This window comes from Leucoraja erinacea, chromosome 5, assembly GCF_028641065.1.
Source record: "Leucoraja erinacea ecotype New England chromosome 5, Leri_hhj_1, whole genome shotgun sequence".
NCBI lineage: Eukaryota > Metazoa > Chordata > Chondrichthyes > Rajiformes > Rajidae > Leucoraja > Leucoraja erinaceus.
In genome coordinates this window covers 57,406,348-57,418,524 of record NC_073381.1, presented here as the reverse complement: position 1 = coordinate 57,418,524, position 12,177 = coordinate 57,406,348, and the positions used below count along the sequence as shown (strand labels likewise).

The window sequence follows — 12,177 nt, the reverse complement described above, 5'->3', positions numbered from 1 at the left end:
GGTGATAAAGTGAATTAGAAGTTACTAAAGGTGAGAATGAACATTGTCAGGTGCCTCATCCCTTACCTTGGCTCTCTCCAAACTGAATAAGAAGAGGAATAAATGCAAGCTTATTGAGTAGAAAGAATCAGACATTATTGATCACACTGAGTATATATGTGAATATAATGTTTGACATCTGGGCTGGTTGCTTAATGGGATATAAATTTCATAACTCAGTGTGATTTTGCATTGTTAAACACACCAATGTACTTGATATATTGCAATTACACCACAAGACTACCCAGAGTTTAACTGTGGGACTAATTTTTCACTGTAGCCTGCTGGACGTTCATTTTTATATCCTTACCCATAGACATAATAATAATGATATGATGCCTATTCAAAGTAAAATACTTACCCCATTAACTATATAACCTACTGAATAATATTCTGACTTGGTTACAAACTGAATCAGATTTGCTGTTCTAAAACCATTTTTGATGTTCTCAGTTTAATGTTAATAGCACATCAGAACTCAACAAAAAGATTGCGAGTATGGTACAAGGTTGCTTGAAGTGGTTTTCATGCTTTGAGTGATGTTAGAACACCATTTGCACATTTCACATGAAAAGCAGAAAATAAGCAGCAAGTTATTTTGGAGCAACAGAAGATCTGCCCCTTGGCTTTGCAGAATTTTAGTGGGTGCAATGATTTGCTGAAATGCAATACCTGGCATGAAAGGTTGCAAGCAGAATCTCATAGACAGCACGTTTTGAAGTGCGTGGGTGTGAAATGACATTATTCATTTCCATTGATTGTTCAATAAAATTAGCTGAGGCAGTGAGATGGCAAAAGGTAGCGTGCAAATCCAGAATTTAGTGCATACACATCTAACCCAGAGCAACCAGGTTTAGGATTAGATTTTAGGTTTAGGTTTATTATAGTGCTGTGTACCGAGGTACAGTGAAAAGGTGTATATTGCATGTAATCAAATCAGATCAGATAATATTATACATAAATACAATCAAGTCAAACACAAGTACAACAGGTAGAGCAAAGGAGAAGTTGCAGAGGGCAGGAGATTATTTTCAGCACTGTAGCACATCAGTTCAATAGTCAAAGTCCATGATCCGCAATGGGGTAGAGGTGAATCAGACAATACCCTGGGGTGGGAAATTGCAATCTTCACGTGGTCCGCCCTGTTTCGACGAATGCAATCAACCTGGCATGCACAATCAAGTAAAATCAAATACAACAAGTTGTCCTACAACTTTAGTCTGTGCATGCCATACGCAAGAAGAAGAAGAAGACAGTGGAAGCTTATGGAAGGACCATTCAGAAATCCGATAACAGAGAGGAAGAAGTTTTTCCTGTGTCTGATGGTGTGCGCTAAAAAGCCCAATGAGGGCAGGGAGAAGAAAGAATGACCGGGGTGGAAAAAATAGACAATAGACACAGGAGTAGGCCCTTCGGCCCTTCAAGCCATCACCGCTATTCAATGTAATCATGGCTGATCATCCACAATCAGTACCCCGTTCCTGCCTTCTCCCCATATCCCCTGACTCCGCTACCTTCAAGAGCCCTATCTAACTCTCTCTTGAAAGTAAACAGAGAACCAGCCTCTACCACGCTCTGAGGCAGAGAATTCCACAGACTCACAACTCTGTGTGAAAAAGTGTTTTCTCATCTCCGTTCTAAATGGCTTACCCCTTATTCTTAAACTGAGGCCCCTGGTTCTGGGAATCCCCCAACACCGGGAACATGTTTCCTGCCTCTAGCTTGTCCAAACCCTTAATAATCTTGTATGTTTCAATAAGATATCCTCTCATCCTTCTACATTCCAGAGTATACAAGCCCAGCCACTCCATTCCCTCAGCATATGACAGTCCCGCCATCCCGGGAATTAACCTTGTGAACCTACGCTGCACTCCTTCAATAGCAAGCATGTCCCTCCTCATATTTGGAAACCAAAACTGCACACAATACTCCAGGTACTCACTAGGGCTCTGTACAATTGCAGAAAGAAACACACTGAGAGGATCACAGATGCTGAAGCAGTAAAGGAGTTTTTTTAATGTATCTATTTTTCTGGATTTGGGTGTAGCTGACAAGCACATATTCATTATCCTTAGTAGAGCTGAAGGTGATGACAACTGAATGGCTCATGAGGACATTTTCAAGAATCCAGAGTTACAACCAGGTACAATAACAGACCTCCACCATGAAATACATTAGTGAATCAGATGTTTAGCAACAAACTGGTCATCAAATGAACTTATGGAGAGTTTTGTTTTAAAGAATAATTCTAAAAGCAAGATTTTCCAGACTACACAGGAAATGATAGAAACATCGAAACATAGAAAATAGGTGCAGGAGTGGGCCATTCGGCCCTTCGAGCCTGCTCCACCATTCAATATGATCATGGCTGATCATCCAACTCAGTATCCTGTACCTGCCTTCTCTCCATATCCCCTGATCCCTTTAGCCACAAGGGCCACATCTAACTCCCTCTTAAATATAGCCAATGAACTGGCCTCAACTACCTTCTGTATGATGAATGATCTGGATGATACAAGAGACAGCCAACAGAGTTTTTAAGAATTTGGGTATAAGGTGGGAAGTGAATTCTATTACCCGCCCCACAGCACAGTGGTGCAGTGGAGTGGCGCAGTGGTGCAGTGGAATGGCGCAGTGGTGCAGTGGTGGAGCTGCTACCTTGCCATGCCAGATATCCAAGTTTGATCCACGGGTGCTGTCATTGTGGAGTTTGCACATTCTCCGTATAATCCCATGTGATTCCTCCAGGTGCTCCAGTTTCCTCCCACATCCCAAAGACATGTGTGTTTGTAGAATAATTAGCCTCTGTAAATTGCCCCTAATATGGATGCAAAAGCGGGTTAACACAGAACTGTTGTGAACAGGTGTGAATGTTGGTGTGGATTCTGTGGGCTGAAGGGCCTGTTTCCATGCTGTATCTCTAAGCTAAACTAAACATGAGCTTGCATCTATAAATGGCATTGATGAAGGTTTCACCAGCAAATGAATTAAGACAGTGAAGATGATATTGTTTTGGAAGTTGATGTCTGTGCCCTTGGTGACGCAAGGACATGGATAATGAAGCTCAACCCAGTATTATATAGGGTGCCATCAATTCAAAACTGATTCAAGTTCAGACAGTGACTGAGCGTTCGAAGAAATCAGTAGAAAGTGCGGGGATGGAAAAAAAGATGGTGAGTTAGTGTTGTATGTGTAATGCAGTGAATTCAAATTACATTGCTGAAGGGAAACATTTTCATGGAACATGGAAGTAAATTATGGATTGGATACACTCCAAGTGTTTCAATGATGAGGATCTGTAAAATGGATCATCATTAAAAATGACGAATAAAAATATGACCAAATGCTTGAATCAAGTCCTTAGCATTAAACATCCTGGTTACTTTTCCTTTAACATTTGGCAAAATTGAAGCACTATTGATGAAGACGTGGTCACTAACGATAAGCACCTCTTTTGCCCAGAGAGCCATAATTTCTCTGTACTCTTGTCAATGTTATGCACACTCTTAATAAAATTAGCCCTGAGCTCAGATGTAATCAGGATTTTTTTCCCGTCAATCGGCTTATTCCACATAAACTGGAAGAAAGGTCAACTCCAAATTGTCAAGAATATTTGGTATCAAGCGGAGATCTCTTTGTGAATAAATACTCAGCCCAGATGGGATACATGCCAGCTTGCTGAAGGAAATAAGGATGGAAATTGCAGACTCCTCAGTTGTGAACTTACAAACAGATATAACTCAGAAATGTAGTCATGCACAGAGAGCAGAAAATACCTCAATTGGATATAGTCAGGCTAATGGAATTGGTGGAGCCATGGCAGATGGAATACAATGCAGGAATGCATGAAGCATTGTTAGGAAGAACTAGAAGTGACAATGTAAATTGGAAAGCACAAATCCAAAATCTACATAGTAGTGGAGAGATCTGTAGGATATTAATGCAAAAATCAGTGAAAGCTGCAGGGTATGTTAAGGGAATGGCTAATAAACACACAGGAGATCCCTGGTTTGATTGAAAAAAAAGGCCTGGAGTAGAAAAGCAAAGAAGTTGCTATGATCTGCAGCTGATGTAGAGTGTCCAGTTCTGATTGCAACAGTTTAAACAAGACGTTGGCCTTCTGTGAGAGATCGCAGAAAGAATTTATGGGCATTATTTCAGGGATGAGGAGTTTTAATTTTGTGGAGAGCTGTGGTAAGAGGACAGTTGTGCGAAGTATCTGCATTTCTCTTGCATGAAGCCAATACAAACACGAAGGGCCAAATAGTATTTTTCTGTGCTTTAATCATTACACGAGAAGGTAAATCCTGAATTTGATCATTTAACTACCTCAAGTATTAGGTGACATTATTTCATGAAATTTCTGCTGAATGAATAAATTGAGATGCCCATTGAAGTTTCTATATACATGTAAGTCATGGAAATTGTTAAGTGCTAACCATTATCTATTTGATTATGGGACACTAGGTTTTTATATTAACCAGATCAGCTTACTAGAGGTACATAGCTATGGTCTTGATGTTCATATATATGTAACAAACATTAGATCTTACACAAAATGGAGGATTTTCGTCTGTGATTAATTTGGCATGATCCTTTCAATGGTCCCATTAAGAGAGATAAGGAAATATGGAAACTATTAGACAACCTCCAAAGCATTGCAGAAACTTGGTTGCACTAATACCGCTGCATTCAGCAGGTTCCAGATACCATGTACGGCAGCATCTCTGTACGGCAGCATCTCTGCTGACAGTTTATGTTCCTTGGGTTGGAATAGAGCCAAGTGGAGAACAGTGTAGACCAGCATTTGCCAGCCTTTGCCATAAAAATCCCAGTGACATGGTTAATTGCAAACTTTCAGCACCAATTTAGTATTATTCCAGGAGAACACATATATTTCTATTATACTAACAGCAAATGTGGATGATCAAAACATTCTTCGACATAAAACGTTTACCTTCACTTGGCTTCAATTGCTCAAGGGCAACAGGTTTGTTGTGATGCAATGTGATACATTTTTATACTCAGCACTGAAAATGATTGCAGTTGGCATCTGTGCAATGATACATCTGGTAGAGCATATGATTTCTGATTTTTTAAATTATACATCATCTGGAGCATTATTATCAAACATTTCTTTTTTTTCCATGATAATTCAAACAAATAAACTCTACCGAAACAAGACAAATCTACATTTGCTTATCTAAAGCTCAGAGGAGTAAAATGACATGCAGTGCTAGACATGGGACGACATGCATCTCCTGAGACGCACAACCACTCATGTATTTTTAGCATTGGAATAAAGAAGAGCTGTGAAATGAAAAGCACATGCCAGTATATCATTAAATAAATGTTTCTTTTACCTTTCTCTGCAGATTCTGATTTCACTTGCTTCACAATTTCTGGTTTTAAATATGCAATGCACAGTTAGAGTAAGTTCATTAGAAATCATTATATGATTCGCCATTAATAGTAATCAGATATTTGTCTCTTAAAATGTACAACATATAACATACAAACATATACATACTGTATGCAATATGTAATAGCAAACACTGCACATAGGGTGTTAGCAGTCCCAAAAGACTGCACATTTCATATATTTATTTATTTTATTGAAATTTTAATTTGCAGTGGAGATGAATTTGGGTAAATATCTTATGGCCGTGGATGAATCCCACTTTATTGTCAAATGAAATGTTACAGGAAGTCATTTATATTTTAATACCACATTTACTATTATTGCCTTTTTACAAATTGTTCAACTGCTGGCTTCAAACTATGGGTGGTCCAAATTACCTCAAAGCTTAGGCAGAGATGTACACATGCACTGGAAGGGATAACTCTGTTAATGTTATAAAACCTGCCTCCCTTCTTCCTAATTTAATCATATTCCTCTGGCAGTTGTAGTGTTTTCTCAGAGGCAGAGCATTTGGTGAAGCCGCTAATCTTAGTAGTGTTACTGTTTTAATATGACAGGTATTACGTCTGTAGTTTTTCTTTGATGCTACTGCAATGGAGAGACATTTAAACCAAATTTACACTTACTTTAGTTAAATAAAGTGATCCATCCTTATTTAAAGTAATGACTAACAACCAGCAATTACTATGAAATGGGTACTGTGTTGGTAACATAGTGATATGCTTCATTTGACTGGGTATTTAGACCATAAGACATAGGAGCAGAATTAGGTAATTCAGCCCACTGAGTCTGCTCTGCCATTCAATCGTGGCTGATCTATTTTTCCTTCTCAACCCCATTCTCCTGCCTTCTCGCTGGATCCTTTGACACCCTTACTAATCAAGATCCTATCAACTTTTAAAAATAATATGTTGGCCTCCACAGCCATCTGTGGCAATGAACTGCACAGATTCACCACCCCCTGGCTATATATGTTGGCCTCCACAGCCATCTGTGGCAATGAACTGCACAGATTCACCACCCCCTGGCTATATAAATGTATCTCCATTCTCAAGATATGTTGCTTTATTTTGAGGTTGTGCCTTCTGGTCCTTGATTCTTCCATGACTGGAAACATCCTCTCCACATCCACTCTATCTAAGCCTGTTATATTTCTCATAACCTGGCATTTCCTACCTCCACATTAGGTTGTGTGGTTGGTAAATCATTGTTCTCAATGGTCAGTCTGTCCATGCCAAGATTTGCCAAGATTTGCACTTCTATGCAATATACCCAATCTAATGGCACTTGTACCATCAAATCATCATGAGTGGACATTGTGAGGTCTGCACATCTTGTATGGCAGTGCCTACCAGCTGGAGACTTGCAGTGCCTCTCAATCCAACCTGACCACTGGGTCATTGATTTGTTCAGAGACATTGTCTCCAAATACAAGTGGCTCAATCCAATTCATCCCCGAATTGCAAGTCTTCATTCTTGACCAATGGTTTTGACAGGCCAATAGCATCATTGGCTTGAATCAGAATCCCAAGGGTTCATTTCACCCATGACTCAAAGACAGTCACCAGAGTAGCTGATCAACGGCACCAAACAAAGTGTGTTGGAAGGAACTGCAGATGCTGGTTTATACTGAAGATAGGCACCAAAATGCTAGAGTAGCTCAGCGGTCAGGCAGCATCTCTGGACTAAAAGAATAGATGACGTTTTATGTCAGAACCGTTCTTCAGAACTCGAAACATCATCTACTCTTTATTTCCAGAGGTGCTGCCCGACCTGCTGAGTTACTCCATCCAGCATTTTGTGTCCACCATCAAACACTGCATTAGCGGAAGGTGCTGGAAGTATGTTCTAATTAACATTGGACTGTTAACTGAATGTACAACAACTGAATGATTTGCAACAATGTTATTCACATTGTTAGTTTCTGCATACATCAATGTACATTTCTGCCTTAAAAATTATGAAGAGTTTTATCATTATTGGCTAACAAATTCATTGAGAATTTACACTGCCATACAATGTGCATGATCCAATGGCATTTGTACCACCAGGTCATCATGAATAGCCATTCTGAGGTTGTGGCTTCTTAGTATTTGTGAAAAGGTGGCCAGATATTTTTCAACCACATCTCTAATAGCTTTCCCTTTTTTCAAACTCATATGAAACGTATTTGGCATGTATGCATGACTGAGCAATCTTAAACTAGATTGGGATATAAAAGAGAGGGAAGAGGCTCGGATCAAGATAATTTTCTTGATCAGTTCATACTCTGCTCCCATTATCTTCATGCTCAACCTGAATAACCACTGCTGCATCTGTCATTCAGTCTCTTTCAGTCTCACCTTTATCATACATCTTATCATACCTTGGATTTGCATCCCTATCTCCTGGAAGTAGAAAGAGTTCCAATGATATTCATTGAGAATCAACACCCCAATTAACGTGCCCAAAGTATTTAAATACTATAGCAAAACAGTGTGAAGATACTGTGAAGATAGAAAATTGATTAGCTGTGAGCAGCTTTTTCCATTTTCTGAGTAGGGAAATTTCACTTGTCCATATACAGTATAGCACTGGAATGAATGGCAGTGTAATGTTAGAAGCATGCCAATATCTAATTAACTTAACTTTTATGTTACCTTTTACTTGAGGTTTTGGTTTCACTTGCTTTATTTTTTCTGCCTCTAAACAATTGATGAAAAAATTGAATCAGGTCCAATAACAGCACAACAACTCGAGGACAGTATAGAGATAAGAAAAGGCTACTTCAGGGGGAAAAACTGTTTTCAGCAAGTTTCCTCCCCATTAGGTGCATGAAGAGAAACCTCACTTTTCCAAAATATGTTTCACACTGGGATGAAGGGCAATGGTAAGCTTAGAAGAATGCAAATAGTTAAATAAGTTAACTTATTGGTACCTTTTCCTCGAGATTTCGGTTTCACTTGCTTTATTTTTTCAGTCTCTAAACAATTGAAGAAACAATTGAATCCAATATTAATCATCTACTAATTGTATATAAATTCAAATAAGATGCAAGTACAGCACATTCTATGAATATGTGCAATTGTGATTTAATAAATGTTCAGTAAAAAAAACTCAGAATAGGCAGCTGGTAGCATTCATATGTTTATGAAGGAACTGCAGATGCTGGAAAATCGAAGGTAGACAAAAGTGCTGGAGAAACACAACGGGTCCGGCAGCTTTTATGGAGCGAAGGAAATAGACAACGTTTGGGGCCGAAACGTTGCCTAATTCCTTCGCTCCATAGATCATGGTAGCATCCATATGCTGCTTTTATAGGTAATCCAATTTAGCAGTGGAGATTATTCTAAGTGATACTGCTATCAATTTAAAGAAAGATTATGAAGTACTTTAAACTTCAATGCCATATTTTCTCTTATCATTCAAATAAATAAAGATTATATATGGCAGCTTAAGCCATAGTCAAAGATTTCTAAATGGATAGGAAGGGCAGCCTCAGTGATCATTTTTTAAAAAGAGCTTTCCAACGTCTATTCAATTTAATCAGCAGTCCATGCGGGATTCTTGGAGTCAGGGAAGGAGCATCATTTGTTGAACACCAGTCAATCTAATGAAAATAGACACAAAAAGCTGGAGTATCCAAGGACTCTTGCAGGAGGTTAATAAAATGGAGTTTCCCTTATGGCAAAAGTTGTAGTTAGGTAATGTTTAATTGGAGGAAAAGTGAATAAAATTGCATCCAAAGATGTCTGGAAATAAAACTTGACAAAAGTTCCTCAATCAGTGAATACTCTGGAGGAGTACAGCGAAAGCCGATGGCCTTCTTTATAGAAAATGATAATCATTTGTAGATTAATTGGCTTGGTATAAATGTAAAATTGTCCATAGTGTGTGTAGGTGAGTGTTAATGTGTGGGTATCACTAGTCAGTGCGGACTCAGTGGGCCTAAGGGCCTGTTTCTGTGCAGTAACTCTAAACTAAACTAAATTAAATACCCTGATGTTGAATCAGCTTGGATGGAAGCAGTGAAATAAATAGGCAGTCTTGGATTCATATCACAAGGAAGCAGCCAGAAAGATCAGATTACTGACACTGAGCATTTTATTCATAAAGTACAGTTACCATAAACTAAATTGAATCTATGAACTGCAATCACTTAACAAAATATTTTACTGCAGGAAAAAAAACACATACTGTCATAGGAAGGGATTTCGACTTTCCCGATGTAGATCAAGAGTTTTAACTTTCCCTATGTAGGTTGGCTTAAATGGGGTGGAATTTATTAGTGTACTCAGGAATCAAAGGTGATGTGTAGAGGGCCCTGCAAGGGAAGGGGCAACGTTTGTCTTGCTGGCAGGGAATTGGGCAGGGCAAGCGATTGAAGTGTCAGTGGGTGAGCAAAGGCCACTGAAGGTTGATGAGGGCAGGGCCGGAGATGTTGTTTATATGGCCCTTAGCAAGGTTCCGTACAGTAGGCTGCTCTGGAAGTTAAAATCACGTGGGATCCAGGGAGAGCTAGCTAACTGGATACAGAATTGGCTTAAAGGTAGGAAACAGAGGGTGGCGGTGGAAGTTGTTTTTGGGGGGACTGGAGGCTTGAGACTGATTGGTGTGCCACTGGTGTGTCATTGTTGGGCCCATAGCTGTTTGTCATCTACATCAACAATTTGGATGGGAGTGTACAAGCCATGATTAGTAAGTTTGCAGACACCTCCAAAATAGTTGGTACTGCAGACACATACTGCCTGACCTGCTGAACTTCATCAGCACTATTGTAGATAGTGAAGGTGGCTATCAAGAATGACACTGGGGTTTTAATCAACTGGAAAAATGGGCAAGGAATAGCCAATGGAGTTTAATTTAGATAAGTGTGTGGTGTTGCATTTTGGAAAGTCAAACCAGGGCCTGACCTTCACAGTGAATGGCAACACTGTGTAACAATGCAAATACATAGGTTACACAAAAAAGCTGGAGAAACTCAGCGGGTGCAGCAGCATCTATGGAGCGAAGGAAATAGGCAACGTTTCGGGCCGAAACCCTTCTTCAGACTGATCGGGGGCGGGGGTGGGTGGGGACAAGAAAGGGAAAAGGAGGAGTAGCCCGAAGGCTGGGGGATGGGAGGAGACAGCAGGGGGGCTGAGGAAGGGGGAGGAGACAGCAAGGACTAACAAAATTGGGAGAATTTGATGTTCATGCCCCCGGGGTGCAGACTCCCCAAACGGAATATGAGGTGCTGTTCCTCCAATTTCCGGTGCTGCTCGCTGTGGCCATGGAGGAGACCCAGGACAGAGAGGTCGGAGACGGAGTGGGAGGGGGAGTTGAAGTGCTGAGCCACCGAGAGGTCAGCTTGGTTATTGCGGACCGAGCGGAGGTGTTCGGCGAAACGATCGCCCAACCTCCGCTTGGTCTCACCGATATAGATCTGCTGACATCTAGAGCAGCGGACGCAATAGATGAGGTTGGAAGAGATGCAGGTAAACCTCTGTCGCACCTGGAACGATTGCATGGGTCCTTGAAAGGAGTCGAGGGTGGAGGGAAAGGGACAAGTGTTGCATCTCTTGCGTTTGCAAAGGAAAGTGCCCGGGGAGGGGGTGGACCGAGAGGGAAGGGAAGAATTGACAAGGGAGTTATGGAGGGAGCGGTCTTTGCGGAAGGCAGATATGGGGGGAGATGGGAAGATGTGGCGAGTGGTGGGGTCACGTTGGAGGTGGCGAAACTGACGGAGGATTACTTTTTGTATGTGACGGCTGGTGGGGTGAAAGGTGAGGACTAGGGGGACTCGGCCCTTGTTGCGAGTGCGGGGATGGGGAGAGAGAGCAGTGTTGCGAGGTATGGAAGAGACCCTGGTGCGAGCCTCATTTATGGTGGAGGAGGGGAACCCCCGTTCCCTGAATAGTGAGGACATTTCAGATGTCCTGGTGTGGTCCCCACCCACCCCCGCCCCCGATCAGTCTGAAGAAGGGTTTCGGCCCGAAACGTTGCCTATTTCCTTCGCTCCATAGATGCTGCTGCACCCGCTGAGTTTCTCCAGCTTTTTTGTGTAACCTTCGATTCTCCAGCATCTGCAGTTCCCTCTTAAACAATACAAATACATAGTTTCCTTAAGGTGGCATTGCAGGTAGATAGTGTGTTCAATAATGCTTTTGGCTTGCAAGCCTTCATCAGTCATGGAATTGAGAATAAAGGTCGGAATTTTATGTTACGGTGTATAAGTTGTTGTACAAGATTGGTGAAGCTACACTTGGAAAATTCTGCATAGTTTTGGCCACCCTGCTGCAAGAAAGATGCCATTAAGCTGGAAAAAGTGCGGAGGAGACCAATGAGAATGTTGCCAGGACGCGAGTGCCTAAGCTAGAGGGAAAGGGTAGGACTTTATTGCTTGGAGCACCAGGGCAGGGGAATCAAGAATATGTTTAAGGTGAAAGAGGAAATATTTAATTGTAACCTGAGGGGCATCTTTACCACAACGACAGTGTTGGGACCAGGGTGTGAGCAACCAGAGGAAGTAGTCAAGGCAGGTAAATTAACACAATTTAAATGACACTTGGACAGGTACATGGGTTGGAAATGTTTAGAGGGTTATGGGACGGACACAAACAGGACCAGCATGTATCTTGGTGGACATGGAAAAGTAGGGCCAAAGTGCCTGCTTCAGTGCTAGATGACTATTAAATCAATATACAAAGAATTTGAACAGTTAAATACAAATTTTGAAACATATGAATTGGAGACTT

General features: G+C 41.0%; 1 protein-coding gene across 1 annotated transcript in view; it reads right to left on the bottom strand.

The window, feature by feature from the left end:
• Nucleotides 1–8,463, bottom strand: part of LOC129697662 (triadin-like) — a 52,979-nt gene extending 44,516 nt beyond the window's left edge. The window contains exons 1-3 of the mRNA XM_055636372.1: nucleotides 8,379–8,463; nucleotides 8,101–8,145; nucleotides 5,403–5,441 (exon numbers count right to left, since the gene is read on the bottom strand). Of these exons, the coding sequence (XP_055492347.1) occupies nucleotides 5,403–5,441; nucleotides 8,101–8,145; nucleotides 8,379–8,463 (169 nt within the window). The remainder of the gene's footprint in view (nucleotides 1–5,402; nucleotides 5,442–8,100; nucleotides 8,146–8,378) is intronic.
• Nucleotides 8,464–12,177: the final 3,714 nt, after the last annotated feature.